The sequence below is a fragment of the Syngnathoides biaculeatus genome, chromosome 4, assembly GCF_019802595.1.
Source record: "Syngnathoides biaculeatus isolate LvHL_M chromosome 4, ASM1980259v1, whole genome shotgun sequence".
In the NCBI taxonomy this organism is placed as follows: domain Eukaryota; kingdom Metazoa; phylum Chordata; class Actinopteri; order Syngnathiformes; family Syngnathidae; genus Syngnathoides; species Syngnathoides biaculeatus.
Genome location: NC_084643.1, coordinates 24,190,957 through 24,214,744, shown reverse-complemented (window position 1 = coordinate 24,214,744; position 23,788 = coordinate 24,190,957). Strand labels below are relative to the sequence as shown.

General features: G+C 40.7%; 1 protein-coding gene across 4 annotated transcripts in view; it reads left to right on the top strand.

Annotated features, from left to right (window-relative positions):
* gnb1l (guanine nucleotide binding protein (G protein), beta polypeptide 1-like) overlaps positions 1–23,788 on the top strand; it is a 65,146-nt gene that overhangs the window by 852 nt on the left and 40,506 nt on the right. For all 4 annotated transcript variants that reach the window (XR_009794698.1, XM_061817774.1, XM_061817772.1 and 1 more), the window contains exon 2: positions 22,882–23,036. Coding sequence is in view for 3 of the 4 variants with exons in the window: in XM_061817774.1 (XP_061673758.1) it covers positions 22,927–23,036 (110 nt within the window). In the remaining variant the exon portion in view is untranslated. The remainder of the gene's footprint in view (positions 1–22,881; positions 23,037–23,788) is intronic.

Genomic DNA, 23,788 nt, shown 5'->3' with positions numbered 1-23,788 from the left:
GCAGAGACAGTTTGTAATAGTGGGGCTGCAGTAGTTTGGTGTGGCAGTCAATCTGAGCAGGCGCAGAAGGGTCGAACGCCAATCGGGTCGGAACAACTAATTACGCTGTTGACAAAGGTCGCTCCCCAAAAAAATATGAGGAGTACTGAAATTTTCAACAGGAATAAACAGCCTTTGTGGAGTGAGAGGGTTCTGCTGTATGTCTAATTTCACAGATTGGGAGTTTACCAAAGCATTCATACTTGATGTTGCCAATAAACATTTTGACAACTTTGCATAGAGACAAGATAATCAAACGAATAAAAGACATACCTTTGTCAACAAGAACTGTTCACCATCGTACCATTTTGATGGCTAATCAAATTGAATTACGTTCACGGATGGAAGTCTCAATACCGGCATGAATCTTAATCCAACGACATATGAAACGGACTATAAAGCCAACAGAAAAACCATGCAGCACCAGAAGTCGCATCAATGGTAAATAAAAAGTACTTTTGTCATCATTGGTTACCAACAGCGTAACAATGTTATTTGAAAGAATTCAGACACTTATTGTAAAAGTGTTGTTGTTACATAAATGCGCAAATACACTTGTTCTTAATTTTTAAAATACTGTATAGCTCTTTTGAAATTACATTTTAAAACATTTGGCATTTATGGCTCTCTCAGTCGAAAAGGTTCCTGACCCCTCCCCTATGTGGTCCCTTAAGGAAATGAATAGAACTAATATTTGATATACAGTATATGCAAAACATAAAATTTCCAACTCAGTCAATTCTTGGATCCCTCAAGTTCAGCCTGTATATGTTATCCTTGGGTCAAATTCTTCATAACCTTAATGCTGACTATCATACCTATCCTGATAACAGTTATATTTAGCAGTGTCTCCAGGGGTTACAGGTGAAGTCTTGTGTCAGAGTGACCTACAAGAGCAGAGGTAGAAGCATGCAGGTGGATTATATTTTGTGCAGTCGATGTAATCTGAAGGAGGTTACTGACTGTAAGGTATTGGTGGGGGAGAGTGTGGCTCGACAGCATAGGATGGTGGTGTGTAGGATGACTCTTGTAGCGGGTAGGAAGATTAAGAAGACAAAGGTAGAGCAGAGAATCAGGTGGTAGAAGTTGAGAAAGGAAGAATGTTGTGTGGCCTTTCGAAAAGAGGTGAGACAGGCTCTAGATGGTCAGGAAGAGCTCCCAGAAGACTGGAATACTACTTCCAAGATATTCAGAGAGGCAGGCAGGAGAGAAGGGGAGGAGACTTGGTGGTGGAACCCCAAAATACAGGAAGTCATCCAAGGAAAGAGATTAGCAAAGAAGAAGTGGGACAGAGAGGACTGAGGAGAGGTGTAAGGAATACATTGAGATGGGTCGTAGGGCAAAGCTAGAGGTGGCGTAGGCTGAACAAGTGGCATATGACGACATGTACTCCAGGTTGGATACGAAAAAAGGAGCAAAGGATCTCTACAGGTTGACCAGACAGAGGGCTAGAGATAGGAAGAATGTGCAGCAAGTAAAGGTGAACCAGGATGTGGCAATGATAGGTAAGGTAGAAGTTAAAAAGGCACTAAACAGGATGAAAAATGGAAAGACAGTTGGACCCGATGCTATACCAGTGGAGGTATGGAAACAATTTGGTGAGGTGGCTGTGGTGATTTTGACCAACTTATTCAATAGAATACTAGCGGGAGAGAAGATGCCAGAAGAATGGCGGAAAAGTGTGCTAGTCCCCATTTTTAAGAACAAAGATGATGTTCAGAACTGTGGAAACTACAGCGAAATAAAGATGATGAGCCACACAATGAAGTTATGTGATTTAGAGTAGTGGAGCCGAGACTCTGGACGGAAGTAAGTATCTGCGAGAAACAGTATGGTTTCATGCCAAGAAAGAGTACCACAAGGGCACTATTTGCCTTGAGGATGCTCATGGAAAAGTACACAGAAGATCAGAAGGAGCTACATTGCGTCTTTCTAGACCTAGAGAAAGCCTACGACAGAGTACCAAGAAAGGAATTGTGGTACTGCATGCGCAAGTCTGATGTGGCGGAGAAATATATTAGAATAGTACAGGACATGTATGAGGGCAAGCAGAACAGTGGTGAGATGTGCCGTAGGTGTGTCAGAAGAATTTAAGGTGGAGGTGGGACTGCATCAGGGTTCCGTGCTGAGCCCCTTACTGTTTGCGGTAGTCATAGATAGGCTGACAGATGAGGTTTGACTGGAATCCCCTTGGACCATGATATTCGCAGATGATATTGTGATCTGCTGTGAAAGCAGGGAACAGGCGGAGGAACAGTTACAAAGATGGAGGTACGCACTGAAAAGGAGAGGAATGAAGATTAGCTGAAGTAAAACAGACTATATGTGCGTGAATGAGAGGGGCGGAGGAAGAAGAGTAAAGCTCCAGGGAGAAGAGATAGCAAAGGTGGACGACTTCAAATACTTGGGGTCAACAATACAGAGCAATGGAGAGTGTGGTAAGGAAGTGAAGAAATGGGTCCAAGTGGGATGGAACAGTTGGCGGAAGGTGTCTGGTAGGGATCGCAAACGGTTACAATTAATCGGTTATAACCGGTTTTCGATTGTTTAAAACCGAAACCGTAATCGGACTTTCGAAATCGGTTAAAATTTCCAATAATTTCTTCCGGTTCCGGTATTCCACATTGCGCTATTTTTTTCAATATCATTTCCACTTTTTTCAAGAATGTTAATGTTAAAACATTTTTCCAAAAAAAAGAACAAAAATTTTACTTACACAAGTGCGTTGTTGAAAGCCACATTCAACAAGCTTGTTTGTCAATATTGTATACAAACTACCCCATTACCGCGGAGTAAATTAACGATCGATGGTGTAGCGCCGGAGAAAAGGAGTCGGAGGCGGAGTGTCGGACACAGGAACAAAACTTGTTTTATTGGCAGACATCAAAACACTACTCGCATAGCGGCGGGAACTCTGTGAACTCGTCACTCCGGAAAAGCAACAACAAAAACAGTCCGTGCGGAACCCCGCACCCCAACTAGAGGTCCCGCGGGTAAATTATGTAAACACTACAATGGTACCGATTTTAAAACCGGTTAATCGTTTTTTTGCTACAGGTGTTCGGTTAAAACCGATTATGAAAGTAAGTGTTTTTTTTTGCGATCCCTAGTGTCTGGTGTTCTATGTGACAGAAGAGTCTCCGCTAGGATGAAGGGCAAAGTCTATAAAAACAGTGGTGAGGCTTGCCATGATGTACGGATTAGACACGGTGGCACTGAGGAAACAACAGGAAGCAGAACTGGAGGTAGCAGAAATGAAGATGCTGAGGTTCTCGATTGGTGTGAACAGGGTGGATAGGATTAGAAATTAGCTCATTAGAAGGACAGCCAAAGTTGGATGTTTTGGAGACAAGGTTAGAGAGAGCAGACATGTTTTCACATGTTCAGAGGCGTGAGAGTGAGTATATTGGTAGAAGGGTGCTGAGGATGGAGCTGCTAGGCAAAAGAGCGAGAGGAAGACCAAAGAAAAGACTGATGGATGTTGTGAGAGAGGACATGAGGACAGTGGGTGTTAAAGAGGAGGATGCACATGATCGGCCTAGATGGAAAAAGATGACATGCTGTGGCGACCCCTAACAGGACAAGCCGAAAGAAGAAGAAGTCATGCTTTTTTTCCTTTACACCCTCCTGCTGCACACGCCTGTGCAGTCCTGTTTCACTCACCCATCGACACACTCATCCACACACACTGAGGTTTTTCTCGCGATACCCAAAACAACTGTAATAAACTCAAGTAATGTGTTCACGCCAATATCGTAATAAGCACAAGCACAGCGCACTCGCAACTCCTGTTATTAACGCAAGCAAACCGCACGCACATTAACAAAACAGAACTTCAATATGATTTTGCGGCTTTACGAGAGCCCCATTAAAGGAGGCAAAGAGCTGCATGGAGCTTGAGAGGGAGGCATTGGCCACCCCTGTTAATTCCAAGAACAAAATGGAGGAAAATCTGTGATTTGGTCACCAGTGTTGGGCAGAGGATGTCCTTTTTTAGGATTGCTTGAGGTATGTTCATAATATACATCTCGCAAGGAGGCAACAAAATGTTATGTAGCCTAGCAAGCTTGTCCTAGTACTTATGATTGTACGAAAACATGGCAGCGTTTTTTCTAATCTTGTTCTGAAGTATTGGTGCGTGAAGTAATTTAATTGCAGTAAATTAGCACCCCTTTTTTCTGTTATGTTGTCATTGTGGTCTTACCTGACTGAGTATAATACATTAACTTACTCGTGAATACTTTTCAAGATACTCCGTACACAAGGAAATACAGTAAATGAACAAGTCATTTAAATCAGGGATGAGAATTTTCTCCGATCGGCGGATTTCCGATTTCTCGAGATAAGCGCAAATCCGTTGAGAAAATTTCAGGGGTAGGGTATCGTGCGCCTGCCTCTCGGTGGTGGGCTCTGAGCTGCAAGTTCAGCTTAGTGCTAGCACAAGCACGACTATCATATGCCGTTCTAACTTGCTCGGTAGTGTAAATATTTGCATTTTGCGACATAAACATTAAAACTTGTTTGCGGATTGGACAACAGAGTTATACGGTAGAACGATCCAATTGTGTTAGTGGTTAATCGAGTTTCTCCATTGCCATGTACATGTGTTCTCGGTTCTCAGAACTCGCAGTGTAACTTGTTAGTTAGCCAAGTAATGGCGCGTGGGACTTAGATATCGCGAACTGAGCGACGGTGTGTTCAAAGTTTTACGATGGCCAAAGTGTTAGAAAAAAAGGATGAAGATCGAGCGAACTATTCATTGAAATACTAAAAACTTTGAATTGATTAAATTCTTGAAGAGAAATATGGATAAAGCAGCCTACAGCACATATGTGGTAAGGTAATTTTTATTCATATTGGTCTAAAAACTTGTGCTTCATCTCTACACTATACTAATTCTATGAATAACTGACTGCATATCGAAAAGAAAATATAATTGTGTCCATATTAAACAGTGAAAGAAATGGAAAATTCATTCTGAAGTTTGGCAAATGGTGAAACTCTTATGTAATGTGCTTCAAATAAGTACAATAATTCAAGCATTGAAGAAATGAAACTGATATTTCAATTTTTGCTGTATTGGTAGAGCACCAAACAAGGGACATTTTTTCCACAAATACAGTTAAATTCAGTATTGAAATTAATGGTTTTGGGGCTAACAAATTGCTAAAATCGCTGAGCTTCCGGGGGCTTCGCGGCCCCCAGATCCCTGGCTAATACTCAGACTTTTTTCTCATTTGGCATTCTCATCCCTATTTAAATAGTCAGATTGATCCATCTAGGATTGGTGATCAATTATCATCCCCAAAATTTCCTAATCGTGTAAATCTCAATAGTCTTACATCTTTGAGTCTTGTTTGAATTGCAGATGTGTGTGTGTCCATATATATATATATATATATATATATATATATATATATGGGGGTACATCCTTGCTGATCTTTAGGCCATCACACTGAATAAAGTGTTGATGTATGACACTTAAGCTATTGACCCTCTTGTGTTCCTCTGTCCTTTAGTGTCCAGTTAAATGAATTTGTGGAGGAAATGGGTGATAATGCAAACAGATAAGCACTCAGGTACCTGTTGACCACTGACAGAATCTGCTAATTCAGGACCCTATGACACGGTGCTCCATCAGTGCTTGCCTCAATGACACCCACAAGGCATTGAGGCCTTATCTGCTATGGCCCCTGCTTAGCATTTACGCCATTCACGCAAACAATGCCACCTCTTACCGTTCACTGGATCTGTGACTGACAGTGGGTGTTGGTGCACTTGTGTCTGACTTCAACCTCTATCTGACGCGGGTCTGTTTATCCATTCCAGATCTCCCCACCAAGACACAATAATGGGTGTGTGGCTTCCTAACCACTTCCCATACTGTTTGTCTAACTGGACTTTAATAATGGACCTGCTTCTCCTTTCTGCAAGTTGGTTTCCTCCTCAGAACTATCTATGGTGGGAGGCCATGGCAGGAAAAACTGTACAACAACAGATCAAGCAATGCAAAAGTGCTCCCTGATCAAGACAATCCAAAAATGTAAACATATTTAAGAAGAACAAATTGTTGCAGTTAGGTAATTTGACAACAAACTTAAAAACCAAACTATTTGATTGCAACCTAATTTCCTCTCACGTGTATGTACACTTTGCTCAGTGAACAAGTGTGGTGGAAAAATAGCTGACACGAACTTGTGTTTAGACTGAAATAAATAATCCTTCGTGATGAGGGAGTTCTTTGAATTGAAATAAGTCAGTATTGTATGTGGATGGAAGAAAAAAATACAGTAACTGTAAAATAAGAATGACATTTAAAAAATTGCACAGGTAAACAATATTTTTAACTGTGCCCCTCATAACCCTACTGACGTGGTATTGTGTTATAAGTTAGTGTTGTCCACGAGATGCACTACAATCACTATAATCAATCTTCATTTAGTCTTAAGAATGTGTTTACACAATTAAAAAAATTATCAGAATATAGCATAAGTATTTAAAGTAGGACTGTCATCCCCATAAACATTCTAAAATAGATATTGTAATGAAAAATACACATAACAGTCTTCACTTCAATGTCTATACGAAAAAAAAAAGTGAGCGGAGAGCGCGTCATCTATGGACAAAGTTGAGCAATTGAGTGGCCCTCGACATCCAAGTGGTCGCCATATTAGTCGCGTCCTCTGTCTTTGACGTCATCGTCACTTCCGCCGTTGAAAACGCGCAGCGCCTGCTACTATGGAAGCCGAACAACAGAGATATTTGGATTTTTCCGACGCTCCTTCTGACACCAAAGCTCTTTTCGAAAAAGACAACACCACACAACCGAGTGAAGTTACCGGGGCAATATTACACTATTGTTTCGAGCCCTCAGGGCACTATTACACTATTGTTTTGAGCCATATCCAGATGATATCCGATCACGGCCAAACCGCATCATGTCCGATCCACTTCTGCGGCGGAGATGAGCCATTGCGTGTCATCACAGCCAGCCGGTGTGGCTTATGACAGAGCCGAGCGGTGCTGCTTCCTCTCGAAAACAAATCCTTCGAGAGGATTTTCATGGCGGGAGTTACAAAAAGCTGTATAGGTCAAAATCATGTTTTGTGGTGAAAAAACACATGGGACCATATTGGCTGTGGGGTTTTCATTAATAATATACCAAAAATCATCCGTTTGACGACACTTGACCTTTAAATTACTCTTATTTTCATCAACCATTGTGGATTGGCATTCAGAAACAAAAGGACCTCCGTTGCCGTGTCAAAAATAGTGACACACTTTTGCACGATTGTTTTTTTTTTCTTAGCCTGAGTAATAACCAGTCACGCATGCAGATTTTCTTTGTGCAAAAAGTAAAACACATGCATACATCTAAGTTTTATAGTGCAATAAAGATACGCTGTATTTTTAACCAAATGACTTGTAGCAAATAAAAAGTTATCAACAAGTTAATATTACTCACTAAACCACTGTGGCTTAAAATGAAAGGAGCATCATCCCCATCAGACCGTTTGTGGAAAGAATATCTGATTGCATTGAGTGTAATTTAATCTGAAGAGAAAAAAAAGATGATAGAAGGAACCATTTGAGTATTCCCAGTAATTTGGGCATGCAAACTTACTCACAGCAGGAAAAATCTGGTTGGCACACAGCACAAATAAATTCATAAAATAAATAAAAATAGATAAGTAAAATTGAATGCATAAAATGTATTGGACGAGATGTTAAAATCAGCGTGCCTTCAGATATTTAGTAATAGCATGGATTGAGTTAAAATAAGAGTTCAGTACAGTGATGGCTCTCTGAAAAAAAATGTTCTTCAGCCTGTTAGTCCTAGCTTTTGTGCATCCGTACCGCCTTCCAGATGGCAGAAGGTCAAACAGTTGAGAACCTGTGTGTAATATCCTTATTAATGTTCCGAGCTCTGATGAGGCGTAAATTGAAATCAAAAGGAGTAAATTTCTGCCAAGAGGGGGGGAAGGCATCCAACAATCTTCTATGGTGCTCCTTTGAAGCTTTGCTCTGTCTGCCTCAGTGCAGCTCCCGTATGAGATGGAGAGATAGGACGTCATCTGGCTCTAATTGGATTAGCGATAGAACTACACTTGCAACTTTGTATCAAGGTTGTCTTTCCTGAGGATTCTCAGAAAGTGGAGATGCTGTTGAGCCTTCTTGATGACCGCAGAGAGGTTGTCTGTCTCGGATAGGTCCTCAGAGATTAGGACTCCCAGAAACGTGAATGTACGGACTCTCTCCACACATTTGCCATTGATGAAGAGTAGAGGCGGTTCAATTCTCCTTTGTTGTTGTTGTTGTGTTCCGTGCCAGATTGTTGTAGGTTGTGAGCTTCTGGACCTCCTGTAGGTTGCTTTGGCTCACTTCGATATCAGTCTGACCACTGTTGTGTCATCAATGAACTTGATTATGATGTTATTATTGTTGGTTGGGATGGAGTTGAACGTTCAGAAGCAGTACAGGAGAGGGGCTCAGCATGCATTCCTGTGGTGAGCCGGTGCTCAGTGTGGGGGTGGAGGAAAAGTCTAAGCCGAATCTCACAGTCTGAGGTCTATTGGTAAAAAATGTCCTTTATCTATGTGCATGAGAGATGAGGGAAGCCCAGGATGTCTAGTTTGGTTATCAGAATGTCCGGTATGATTCTGTTAAAGGCTGAGCTCCTGGTGTCACATCACAGTCTCTGAAGTTTGTGAGGGTTTGTAAACCCTGCAACATTCTCCCAAGGTCTGTTGCTGGCAAGGTGGGACTCTATCCTCCTCCTGTAGTCTGTCTCAGCATTTTTAATGGCTTTTTTTTTCCAGTTCATCTTGAGCCATGCCATAAAGAGCTCTCACCTGACCTGAAGGCAGTGTAATTGCAGATCGTCCTTTTTGTTGGCAAAGCATCTGGTGTTAGTGAAGTATAGGCTTGGAAGAGGTGGTCTCCCTCCTCTGCCTGCGCCGCTCCCCTGGCCCGACAACAATCCACGGCGAGCCTGGCGGTCTCGCTAGCTTGTCAGGGATGTTATAATTGGATTGGAAGTCACTTGAAAGTGTTATTTTGTGTCGGTATGCGAGGTCCGAAAGTTCCTGGTGGATATAGCACTATCGTGCTGAGGTGAATGTGAGTAATTTGCCCCCAACAAACAAAGCCAATGTAGAAGTAAAAGGTATTTTAGGGAGGCGTAATTTTTTGGACTGTAGCTTTTTAATTTTTTTTTAAAGCGTATAAATGCGCATTATGTTCTGCTTCCTGATTTTCTCAGTGAAAACCCGCATTGTGTTCTGCGTCCCGATTGGCTAAGGGACTTTAAACCATTGTCAATCCTCCATTGACATCTCCATACGATGTGACCTTTAAATATACAGAATGCTGAATCTTGCTTAATTTAAATAATTGTTCAATGCTAGCAGTGTGGCTCTTTAGTGCTGTATCTTTAAAAGTTTTCTCCCAAACAATCTCAAAATGTTGCTGACTAATGGAGACCTGGCACAGATGATAAAGCCAGCAAGTGAGGATGAGGCAGAAAAGGACACAAGTGTTGAAAAGACGAGGAGGATACACTAACATTTGATCACTTTACAACCATGGAGAGAATGGCCAATGAACTTCAGTGAGCTGCACAAGAACGGGACCTGTTTCATTCATTAGAGTTCTCAAACCTAATTGAAGGACACGTCTGTTTCTAAGAATATTCTCACCCAGAAGAAAAATGAGCACCAACAATGACTCATAACTATTCTCATCACTCTCAAAAAGACATGCACTCTAAGGTCTTCAGCGGACGCGACACCAAAGTCGTGCCAGGACGAAGAGGCACGGCCAGAGGAACTGTAAAATATCTGTAAATCACTATTAGTAATTTCATGTTTGTCCAATCTCATCGATTGATCATTAAAAGTTAATTTGGTAATGTAAAAAAACACATTTTTCTTAAAGCAGTTTGAATGCCAAAAAGGTAGAAAAGCTCCAGACAACTGCAGCTTATTTGAGTTAGCAGTAAATGATTACTTGTGATTAGATTTTTTTTTGTTGTTTTCATTTTTTAAAATTTTATTTATACAAACGATTTATATTTGTCTGATAAGTCATAAATGTCCTTTTTGGAAACCCTTTATTGAATGCATTTAAATGTAATATACTCTATCATGTAGCTCAGATCTATTGGATTCAACTAATACCAGAGCAGCGAATCTAGGAATCCAGTGCCTTCATAATGGTGCCTGTGATGCAGGGCCATAATGAAGTTTCTGGTAAGTTCCTGTGATCAGCATCCCCCTCCTGCCCGCTGTTATTTATGAAAAACAGATTTTGACAAGGCAGCAGTTCAGGTGCGGAGCTGCTGATTACGTGATACCAGCACCTTAGTCAAACAAGGAATGTGGTCAGTACTCTCCCATCACTTCAACCTCCCAACCCACCCGCTCCAAAAAAATATATAAAAAATTTGCCCCTGGCACCATAACTCCCTTATGTGGTGAGGAGAAGAAAGGGTGGGACAGGCTCACAGAGATAGTGGCAATGTTTGATCTGAAGGTCGCCAGCCCCTTGCTGGTGTTGAGAGACTCTTGGCAGATGAGGCAGGTTCTTATTTAATAACATGAAGGGGAAGCGGACCTTTTTCCTCATAATTAGGCCTAATTACACAGTAGGTGTGGACAGACAGCCCAAGAAGAGACAAACTGCCTTTATCCAACGACTTCGACTCAGATTACTCAGAGCTGTCTTATCTGTTACAAGCTGCAGGAGCCTTAACCCTCCTCTACAAGCTTCAGCCCATTTCTGACGTTTTTATGAGGATATCTTTAATGAGATGAGCAGACGTACCAGATGACTTTCATATTTATGAAATTAATACAATGCGATTGATCTTTGAAATGATGGCTGTCAAAAATAATTGCTTGGCTTCTGTTTGCATTTGCAGGCTTAAAGTTATTTTGCATTAAACAATTCTTACCTCTCATTATTCGTCTGGGGCAGTCGAAATATTTCTGAGTGACATCTTGTTACCTTTTTGTTTACAAATGTAGAGCTGCTAGCCAGAGTTGTTTGTATTTGGGTTTGTGAGTGACTGGACCTGGCACCACAACAGGGTCATTGTTCAGCGATGCTAAGCAAATAGAAATACTGACGCCTGGTTAAACAGAAGAAGCAGTACTTCGGGAAGTCATGGCTGGGAAAAGCAGCCATTGTACTCATCATATGAACATAGTTTGGTTTGGCAGCTCACAGGCCCAACACAGTGACACCTCCATCACTGTCCCCTGGAGTTGTGTTTATTTTAACGGCAGCAGGAATTGTCAGTGGAAAGTTGAACCCCTCAGTCTTTAGACAGTGATAACAGGCCACACTGTCCATGAGTCACAGCTACATGCGGCCCTTCTGCAAGGAGGACAATGAGTAAAGCCAAATCCACCTGTTATCAGGATGAGGCTCCCACTGTCACACACACAAGACTGGCTTGGAATGCAGATTTAACCTCCGATCATCTTGAGCGGTAAACTCTTACAAAAACAATGTCATTGGGTCTTGCCATTTTTGTCATAGTACACAAAAAAACAAGTTTGTAAAAAAATGAAACAGTTATTGTTGAGTTCTCTCAAAAGAGATCCCTGCCTTTTGCAAAGTTGTCATCATTTGGAAATTGTAATTACTAGATAATTTATAATTGTGATACTAGTGAATTGTTGTGGAAAGTAAACAAGAAACTTTAGGGCCCTACAAAACTATGGAAAAAATATCATGCTTTAATGCCAGATGTCAAAAGAAAAAAAACAAAGCTGTTTATTAAGCTATGCGAGAAGCTTGGTTGTGGGGTTTGAATATAGGGTTGGGCATCAAAAATTAAGAATGGAACTGGGACTAACTTTGCGGTTCTCCTGGAATCTCTCAAATGGAGAAATTTCGGTTCCCAGCTTTGCCTCGTACTCCAGCCACGAAGAACTGGCTGGAGAAGTGGCGTAAACCAACAAAGAAGAACGGGCATGATCACGTGTTTGTGCCCAACACCAGTGGTGGTAAATAAACTGTCTTAACTTTTTTACATTGAATGACCAGTCGTCTCAGTGCAATACTTGAAATATAATTACATTGTACAAGGAGGGTTCACGATATGTAGTGTCTGATGTGTTCAAAGCCTCAGCCTACAATCCGCGGTGCTTCAGTGAAGTCAACTGCTAGTCAGTTGGGTGACTGGTGCCATGTGAAGTTACTTTTTGTGCCAAAATGCTATGGTCAGGTGCGTTCTCACTTCAAAATAATGTGCGACAAGCTTAAAACAAGAAGTCAATTTAAAAGTTGCACATATAACCCTGTGTCGTGATGAAACTGAATACAGGCCAGCTATACAGCATTGTTAAGTTAACAATTTTAACATTGCTATGACAGTGAAGTTTACTCAGTCAATTGCAAATATATGCCTCTGTTTTGTAAGATTATAGAGATATTCAAAGGCAGAGTGGGAAAAAAAATCTAACTTATGCGTGTGCTCATTGCATGCAAACAACAAAGAGAGGGGATCCGTAGAAAAATGCAACTGCAGTAGTTGTGTCCACTCTTTCCAAATGGGACTTAATGAAATTGAGGTATAGTGTAGAAAATAAGTATTTGAACACACTGCTATATTGCAATTTCTCCCACTTAGAAATCATGGAGGGGTCTGAAATTTTCGTCGTAGGTGCATGTCCACTGTGAGAGAGATAATCCAAAAAGAAAAATCCAGAAATCACAATGTATGATTTTTTTTTTAACATTTTATTTGTGTGATACAGCCGCAAATAAGTATTTGAACGCCTGTCTATCAGCTAGAATTCTGACCCTCAAATACCTGTTAGTCCGCTTTCAAAAGTCCACCTCCACTCCATGTATTATCCTCAATCAGATCCACCTGTGTGAGGTCGTTAGCTGCATAAAGACACCTGTCCTCCCCATACAATCAGTAAGACTCAAACTTGTAACATGCCCAAAACCAAAGAGCTGTCCAAAGACATCAGAGACAAAATTGTACAACTCCACTCGGCTGGAAAGAGCAACGGAGAAATTGCCAAACAGCTTGGTGACAAAAGGTCCACTGTTGGAGCAATCATTAGAAAATGGAAGAAGCTAAACATGACTGTCAATCTCAGTCTGAGTGGATCCCCATGCAAGATGCCACCTCGTGGGGTCTCAACGATCCTTAGAAAGGTGAGGAATCAGCCCAGGACTACACGACAGGACTTGGTCAATGACCTGAAAAGAGCTGGAACCACCGTTTTCAAGGTGCGTGTTGGTAATACACTAAGACATCATGGTTAGAAATCATGCATGGCCCGGAAGGTTCCCCTGCTTAAACCAGCACATGTCAAGGCCCGTCTTAAGTTTGCCAATGACCATTTGGATGACACAGAGGAGTCATGGGAGAATGTTTTGTGGTCAGATGAGACCAAAATGGAACTTTTTGATCACAATTCCACGAACCGTATTTGGAGGAAGATGAATGATGAGTTCCATCCCAAGAATACCATCCCTACTGTGAAGCACGGGGGTTGGAGCATCATGCTTTGGGGATGTTTTTCTGCACATGGGACAGGACCACTGCAGTGTATTAAGGATAGGAGGACCGCGGCCATGTATTGTGAGATTTTGGAGAACAACCTCTTTCCCTCAGTCTGAGCATTGAAAATGGGTTGTGGCTGGGTCTTTCAACATGACACACAGCACACAGCCAGGAAAACCAAGGAGTGGCTCCGTAAGAAGCATATCAAGGTTCTGGCATGGCCTAGCCAGTTTCCAGACATAAACCCAATGAAAGTCTTTGGTGAGAGGTGAAACTCCGTGTTTCTCAGTGACAGCCCAGAAACCTGTCTGATCTAGAGAAGATCTGTCTGGAATAGACAAAATCCCTCCTGCAGTGCGTGCAAACCTGGTGAACAACTAGAGGAAACGTTTGACCTCTGTAATTGCAAACAAAGGCTACTGTACCAATTAATAACATTGTTTTTCTGAGGTGTTCAAATGCTTATTTGCAGCTGTATCACACAAATAAATTCTCATCCCTGGTACCTAAACTTTGGGACTACCTATACATTTGTTAACTTTAACAAATTACCATAATCCAGATAATGTGTATAAATCTCGAGAACTTGATTAAAACTACATTTTGAGCTGATAATATTCTATCTCATAAATTACAGTTGGCAAATTTGGTTTTTAATGGGCTTGTTGTCAAATCAAACACATAATTCAGGTGTAAACCGTTCCTGCTGGAGGCTCTAATCTACATGGAGCTCTGTCACCTACTTACAACTGAGGTCAAAGATACAGTGAAGAAAATAAGTATTTGAGCACCCTGCTATATTGCAAGTTCTCCCACTTAGAAATCATGGAGGGGTCTGAAATTATCGTAGGTGCGTGTCCACTGTGAGACAGATAATCTAAAAAGAAAAATCCAGAAAACACAATGTATGATTTTTTTTTAACGATTTGTGTGATATAGCTCCAAATAGGTATTTGAACACCTGAGAAAACCAATGTTAATATTTGGTACAGTAGCCTTTGTTTGCAATTACAGAGCTCAAACGTTTCCTATAGTTGTTCACCAGGTTTGTACACACTGCAGGAGGGATTTTGGCCCACTCCTTCACACAGATCTTGTCCAGATCAGACAGGTTTCTAGGCTGTCGCTGAGAAACAAGGAGTTTTAGCTCCCTCCAAAGATTTGCCATTGGATTTAGGTATGGAGACTGTCTAGGCCACGCCAGAACCTTGATATGCATCTTACAGAGCCACTCCTTGTTTTTCCTGGCTGTGTGCTTCGGGTCATTGTCATGTAGAAAGACCCAGCCATGACCCATCTTCAATGCTCTGACTGAGGGAAAAAGTTAGTTCCCCAAAATCTCACAATACATGGCCGCGGTCATCCTCTCCTTAATACAATGCAGCCGTCCCAGTCCTCCCGTGACTCCTCTATATCATCCAAATGGTCATTTGCAAACTTAAGACGGGCCGTGATATGTGCTGGTTTAAGCAGGGGACCCTTCCATGCCATGCATAGTTTCAAACCATGACGTCTTAGTGTATTACCAACAGTCACCTAGGAAACGGTGGTCCCAGCTCTTTTCAGGTCATTGACCAAGTCCTGTCTTGTAGTCCTGGGCTGGCTTTCTAAGGATCGTTGAGACCCCACGAGGTGATATCTTGAATGGGGCTCCACTCCGATTAAGATTGACCGTCATGTTTAGCGTCTTCCATTTGCTAATGATTTCTCTTAACAATGGACCTTTTTTCACCAAGCTGTTTGCCAATTGACCCCTCCGTACAGGGCACTTAACCACGCCTCCTGAAGTGACATCACGCCACGTGCGCTGACGTCAGACAAACAATTCGCAAAAAGGGCGGCGCAGCAAGACAAGAATAGAGCAAAACTGTCCGATTTACCGGCTGATTTCTCACTCGCATTCTTAGCTAACAGTGAAATATCGTTGAAAAGCAGACAGCAGTGCTTCAAGTATTTCAGCGAGGGGTATTTCAATGGTATTTACATGCATATCGACGGAGAAACCATTGATATTAGCGTGAGATCTTTCCAGAGTCAGAGGAAGACCGAGAAGCCACATAATATAATATATTATACCCAAAGACGAATTCGTCATTGACAGTTTCCTATTTTCGTGTTACATATCACATTTGTGTGCAGAATCTGTATATGTATCTGTATAGCCGTTTGTGAACTGCCGTATGAAGGAAAAGAAGGCGAGGCTTGATTTACGAGTTGTTTGTCTCGTTTTCTTTGTGTAACGTCACGCGCTCCCCTCAATAAGTATTCTTGAATTAGTGCCGAACCTACGTAAGTCCAGACCGAGTACGACAATGAAAATTTCAGACCCCTCCATGATTTCTACGTGGGAGAACTTGCAATCTCGCACCATGTTCAAATACTTACTTTCTTCATTGTACGTCGTTGGGAACATTATCATGTACACAAGGCAGCACTTGAGCAATGCCGCGTGAGCTTAAAAAAATGACAGGAAAACACAAATGGACGGAAACTCTGGACAACACCCTTCCATATATTGGGACTGTGAGAAAGTTGGAGTAAGCGTGCCATTAACGGTATTTGTTAAAATAATTTAATTACAATAAGTTAGCACCTATTATTTCTGTCATGTTGTAATGTTGATTTGACCTAACCTTATATCAGTGGCGAATCCTTGAATGGGGCGGCATGGTGTTGCAGCTGTAAAGCGTTGGCCTCACATTTCTGAGGACCGGGTTCAATCCCTGTCCCACGTGTGTGGCGTTTGCATATTCTCCCCGTGCTTGTGTGGGTTTTTTCCAGGCACTCCGGTTTCCTCCCTCATCCAAAAAACATGCATTAAATGGACACTCTAAAGGTGTGATTGTGAGTGTGACTGTTGTCTGTCTTGATGTACCTTGCGATTGGCTGGCACCTAGTTCATGGTGTACCCTGTTTCCTGCTCAATGAAAGCTGCGAGAGGCTCCAGCACTCCTGCAACCCTTGTGAGGATAAGTGGCTTAGAAAATAGATGAATGGATGGATGGACCCTTGAATGCCCCCGAGAGGTCATTGATGTTTGAACTTTTTGATGGAGAATAATTTAACCTCTAGCACGCCTGGGACCCTATTGAGGATAAGTGGTACAGAAAATGAAGGGATGGATGGATGAATACAGTTCTTATACAAGTATAGACAATAAATGAACAAGTTATACAGTACAGAAGTACATACAATAAATGTACATGTCATATAAATGCACACATTGCTCCATCTCTTGATTGGATCGGTGGTCAGTTATCATGTTTTTTGAACTTCCTGATCCGTGATCGGCCCCAAAAATTCTGATCACGTAAAGCCCATTTAAAATTGTCCAAAATCCTCAGACTTTCAGCCTCTCTACAATAAATGTCAGATTTTTGTCATCCTCTCTGAAAACTGAAATTTATCAAAACAAGACATCAATTAGGGAACTTCTACTTGTACTTTGGAAAATTATTGTCAAGAGTTTTGCTTTTTTCCTGACATTTTATGGACCAAAGCAGTACCTACATCCATTATAGTCCATTTCTGCACTGTCAATTTAAAATATTGTCCTCTTTTTTTCCAATAAAGGAAAAGAAATTTAAAATGTATTTCAATGCGATTAAATGAAAATGTATTCATCAAATTAATTAATTAATGAAATTTTTTACTGCAATAATGCAAAATATTTATATTCCATATAATGGGATTAACGAGAGCTTCTCATTGAAATATGATCAATTTTAATATAGTTCCACCACTATTAAATCTATCACCTGAAATCATATCGCCACATATTTTATGGGTCAAGGGTCACAGTTTTTAGTGGATATTACATTTTTAGAGGTCAGACAGCAACACGACCAATTTCTGCTGTTTTGTGCATTGTGAAAGACGGCGACACTATTGAGATTTTATTTGTGCATTGTGCCTCTCATTACAGATTTATATTTCACTTTTTAATATGATGTTTTCTTCCACTTCTTCATGGAAGATAATCCACGTATCCAATTATTTACATTTGCTCTCTTCTATGAATATTGAAAGATGCATTTGTGATCCCACTGCAATTTATAGTTTTCTGGCCGATTACCTGTGGTCGGATGGGTTTCCTCAGCTCCCCAGCTGACAGACGATAAAAGCCTCAACTCTTACATGTGCCTCTAGGAGTGAGAAGCCTGAATCTGTTTACTGTAATTAACCTGTCACAAGTTGTGATTCATGACGTACTGAGTAAGAGAGTTGTTGTCCTATAGACTGGAAAAAGGAAGTCGACATGAACAAGAGCCTGTGGAGAAAATAGCTGCGGGGTTTGCAGTCACAAAAATAGGGGAAAAATGGGCAGTAAATGAAACTGTCTAGTGTGACAAGAAAAAACTTTAAACTCTATTCTAAAAGTTGTACTTATGACCAGATAAAACTACAGGATTTTAATCCCAATATTGACCCGATTAACTATTGCGGCAGATTTCCCGTACTGGGCCCGACATATTTTGTCGTGTGAGATAATCCACAACCAACGGTTTGGCCCTGCAATACCCATATGACGCCAAAGTGAAAAGTCAAGCAAGTTTGATTTTTGGGAGCTCTTCTGTGTAGTGAGACATATCAATGACAACTCTCTTGACAGTGCACCTGACGTTGCCCAATAGAATTGCAATTGCGACCAGCTCTTAACTTTCCATCCTTGTTATTGTCAACAAACTTGGCGCTGTTGTCAACATTAATTCATGCGCACAAACCAATGTTTAATGACGCTTTCGAGCTTGATCAGACAGAATTCCAGTATATTTACGTCAAACTGTAGTCCTACCAGAAGATGGCTTGGCTACATAACATTTTTGCCTGCTTTAACGCGGTATCGTATTAAAGGTACATGAACATAGTTCAAGCTCTACTTCAATAGACAGGCCACTCCAAACACCAGTGATGACCACTCTCCCCCTCTTCACAACACAAAACAATACATTGGTCCATTATTGTTATCATCAACATGGTCATCTGTGTGTCCAGCTGCATTGACCGATGACACATTTTCCGGTCTGTCCTCCGCAACAGAAGGGTTACATTGGGAAATTTACTCCAAGTGTGCGCTCTATACTGCGGAGTATTGAGAAGCTCAAGAGGGTTGTTGGAGTGTGCCGTTTGGTTATTCAGCGTGCCAAACACTCCGGCGCTGTGACTGAGGAGACAGCGGCTGGAGTCTCAAGCACGATGAGATCTTTGCAGTGAGAATTGACACATTCAAGATGCTGGGGGCACTTCTGCCAATGGCCAGTACACTTGTTTGTCAATTCATACCAAATACAGCAAGTTTTGCCTCTCTGAACACTGCACTTAAAGGGCAATGAGAGCGTCAGATTGCATTTTGCAGTGGCGTCTCTAACATGAAAAGTTGAGTGGGGCACCAAATTATATTGAAATTATATTTCAATTCAAGAACATAATCCTTTTTTTATTCATAGCTTTACAAATTAAGAATATAAATAAAAGCTTGAAAAGATTCCAAATGAAAGTATCACTCACCAGAGCTTTTCACTTTTTGAATAGAAAGGATACACATCGATCTTTCATCCGGGCAAACTTGTCAATAACCCGTTTGTCAAAGTCCAGGAATCCATGAATTAATTTATTTTCAATGGACAACATAGCTAGTGCATTTAATCTCTGCTGGCCCATTGTGTTTCTTGTAAATGTCTTGATCCTTTTTAGTGTTGAAAAGATTCTTTTGGACACCTGCTTTATAACTTCTTCCTGATATACATTAAACATACATTGGAGAAGTTAATTTTGAGTAGCCGCTGAGATTCCCTTGAAGTACGGTTGGGATTCATAATCCCTTTTGAATCTGGAATCACCTTCACACATACTCCCAAAAATGTTGTGGAAAATGCCCCGATTCAAAGAGGCAGCTGATTTAGCACGGCCCTGTAAGGCGATTTTGCATTTACCACCGTTTTAAACAAGTAATAATTCTTCCAAGCACATACTTTGTTTTCCTCAGTTTGCTGATTGTGTTTTCAATGGCACGTTTATGAGCGGAATTCAACTGTGCAGGAATGTTAGCAGTCCAAGTAACCCACTTTCAGAGAATTCTTGACATATAAGCGACTGCTCTCAGGTTTGGCCAGACATTCTGAAAGATGTTTCAAGTCTTTGAATCCCATTGTAGTCCATTGTAGTGTAAAGTAGAACAGTGATTTTTATTTTTTTTTATTTTAATTTTTTTTTTTTTATTTTTGGATCATGCATCCAGTTAGCCATGTTTTCTTCTGGAACCATTCATGGTTGCAGGTTCAGGTTTTGTCCTTTCCTGCTTGAACGATGTTATAGTCCACCGTCTGATGCGGTCCCAAACGTTTAATTAGTAATTTTTTGCTCAAGTGGCAAAGTGCCAAATTTAGTCTTTATTGAAGTATCTACATCATTCATATTGATGGGTTGCTTTCATTCATCCTTTAGCTTGTAATGAAACCAAAGCTTGCTGCCGCTATCCCCCAAAACTGAACGTTGGTTACGTCTTGACATACATCACTCCAATACTGTATTTTAATTGGGTCACGTTAACTGGGCCCCATGGCTGTCTACAGAGAGCAGTTAAAGACACTTCCACTCCGATTTTAGTGGCTCATCACTTCAATGCTCATAGGCTGCCGTATTTGAGTCGAAATTGTGCTTGGCTTTCGCAAAGCCTTTAGATATGCAAAATGTTTACAATTGAATTGCCTTGGTAACATAATTCGGATTCATAATTATGGATGTTATTATTCATGATAAAATAGTATTTATAGCTTATTACGCCATAAAGAGATGACAATTATTTTGAGCCCGAATAGTGCTCCACCAGCGTCATCTGCATTTCTAAAAAAAAGATGAAGCCCATTAATTGTAAAAGAGTGTATAAAGTGGTGTTGTAATAAATGTCATGTAATGTTGCTGATGGTTTACCAAGCTAGGGCAAGATTTTATGGTGGTATTCTGACATAGTACCATCATGAAAGACCACAAATTTGTCGTGTAATATGATTCAGGCATTCTTGACTTTTTTTGACCAAGTTGTATTGGTTGCTTCAGTTTGCTATGAGACACGTATTCCTTCCATCATTAACTGTGTGTACCAACTGAGGTGCACCAAGATGCCAAGATAACTGATCCATGCTTTATGCATATTTGATAGACTTCTTTTTGGACACGTTTCACAGTAGGGCTTGAGAAGCTGCTTTCAGCTTATTGACAAAGATATTACGAGACTTTACGCAAATTTGATCAGTGAGCTCGGTATCAGCCAATCATGAGCATTTTATGCTGATCAGTTGATTGGCTTCATTGTCATCATTTGCCAACGTTGTCTGCATGGGAGCGACAAGATGGAGAGACAGCACGTAATGCGGATCAGCCTACAGGACAAATTTGCTCTTTCACGATTACATTATCAGTCACTGTGATATGACGGGCGCATATGCTCCCGCGTGCCCTTGCAGGCGCAAATCTCTACAGTTGAGCACAAAAAATCACAAGGGTAAAATTTGTTACGGGTAGAAATACATAGATATTGAAAGACGTCACTTATTTTGTGTAGCCTTGACATTAATTTACGTATTTATTTCATAAATGTTGGTAACAAGACAAGCCTGATCCTAAACAATCAGTATTCACCTGGAAACAGGAAATGCAAGTTAACCGTATTGAGCATGTTTAGAAGTTATGCCAAAAGCACATGTTCCTAGCTTTTTCACGTACTGCGAGCACATTTACGTCAAAAATCATCAACATCATGAGCCATTTCAAAGGAAATTCAGTTACACTGAAAACATTTCAACACAGGTAATGTTTCAGTATCCAACTATAATAAATATGAGATTGTGATTTACTTTGACTACTCTGTCCTTATATCTAAATGCGAACGGTCTATATTTAGTTATGAAATTTAATGTCTATTGACCTCTTTAAAAATGTCTGTCTCAGTCTGTGCAGTGTTAATAATTTATGATTATGTTATTAGGTAAGAACTACATGCTCGGGTATAACAACTCAGTTGAGTATTTTAAGGTCTTGAGATTCCATCCCTAATCACACCCGCAAGTTTATATCTGCGGGCATTACTGAGCACACCCGTACATTTTTCAAATGTGAGTGACTGCATTATTTCAGTTTACTCCAATAAAATCTTGTATTCCTACCCCACCACATCCTGTGTTTTGTAATAATTGGACTTTATCTTGTGAACTCAAATGCAACTGGATACACACATTACTGTGGGGTTGACAGCACAAGTGGATCGCGCTGACTGTGTTATAAGGAGAAAATAGGGGGTGGGGTGGTGGACGTGTTGGTGATCACCATTGCTCAGGACGGGAGGACTTTGGTGTAAGGCTTGCTTGAGGTATGTTCACGTACTTTTAATATAAAAAAACATTATGTAGCCTAGCAAAGTAGTGCTTCTGCTTTCTGTTGGCAGAAAGTGTAATAATTGGGGTTCAGGTGGCTGTGATGGTTTGTTACCATAGAAAATATGGGAGAGCACGGCAAGCGCAAAATGAAGTTTGAAGTGGTGAAATTGAAAGTGCTAGTGGATGAAAATACGTCTTCTGCGTGAGTAATTTTGGGGACGCCAGCAACTTCCTAAAATCCATGTTTGGTTTTGCTTAACTCACCCCATGTGCTTATGAATTCTACACATCTGCCTGTGCTGCATGAAATTGCATTTAAAAGTTAGGAAACACATCCGAAAAACTGCGTTGGGAGAGCGCAACACTAAGTGAAATGATCCAGACACAAGGTAATGCTGCGTAGAAAAGTGTTGTGCCATACGTGATATGACATGACTGCTTCATATGATTAGCTCCTGGTCTGTTCCATTAGATCATTCAGAAGCTCAGAAATCACATTGTTTGTATAGTTATTTTAAGTTTCTGGTGTTTCATCAATACTGTATTTATAGGAGCTGAAACCTTCGCCCTGCTACCTTCCATTTTTCACATTGGCTCTACATTTGGATGCACCTGCAACAGCAATTTTGGGCATTTGGCAAATGCAATTCTGAGTGTGCATTTAGTAGATCAACTTTCACATCTCTTTGGGTAACCAATCATGTTTGTAGTCATTTTTTAAATCAGGCCCTTTCTATTTCTTTTGAAAAACTCTCACAATATTACTACCGACTATATGACTTGAAATTTTCCATCCATCTATTTTCTGAGCTGATTATCCTCACAAGGGTCACGGAAGTGCTGGAGCCCATCCCAGCCATCTTTAGGCAGGAAGCGTGGTACGCCCTGAACTGGTTGTCAGCCAGACTTGTAAGTTTGTTTTTGCATTTTTTGTTTCAGTGGACATCAGGGTCCGGCTTTGTTGTGACTTCATGAATTGTGGTGATGTCACGGCCAACTCCGTCCCCAATCTACACCCTAAGGGGTGCCAGTGGACCCTTCAACACCCTCCATTTCAGTTGCCATGGAGGGGACACTCCCCTCCTCTTCTCCGGGTAAGGCATTCAACTCATTTCTTCCCCACAAATAGAAAAAAAAAAGTGAATTACTTGCCTTAGAATCTGCCTGAGTAACCAGCTGTTGTGGTGTACACATTGTTGCTTTTTGAAGTAATAACAGAAAGCAAGGACCAGATATAGGTATTTAACACTTCTCCCATTCCACTGTTTTGAAAGTGATTGTTGCTGTTCAAAATGTGTTGCATTTGTCACACCAGATGTTTGTATGGGGATTGCCATGTTTAGTGATCTATTCACGGTACGGTTGCTGTTGGATTAGGCCATTATACAATACAACAATAGATATGAAATAAAACCACCAAAATTGTATTGAAGTGTTGTTTCTGTTTTGAAATATTTCACAAAGATATAGGGTATATTATTCGAGTATATAACATATTAGGGGGGAAAAAAGGTTTATTATATAGTCAAACCGCTTTACAAGAACTGGATTCAAAAAGAAAATGACACATGGCTAATCTATCATAAATGTTGAAATAAATCTTAGATCTTAGATCGAAGATGAATGAATTAATGAAAAGAAAAAACAATTTGTATCTCATTGGCTGGCTGCTGGCTGTTTTGCCTTATATATCTTTTTCGAACTTGTCCAAAATTTTTACATTTAAAACTAACCCTAACCCTTTTCTGAAATTTTTAACAAAGCTTGACATTGGTACAGTTTTGGCAAATCTTTTTCTGACAGGATAATTAAGGAGGCAATCGTGTCTATGTGGATTTTCCTTACA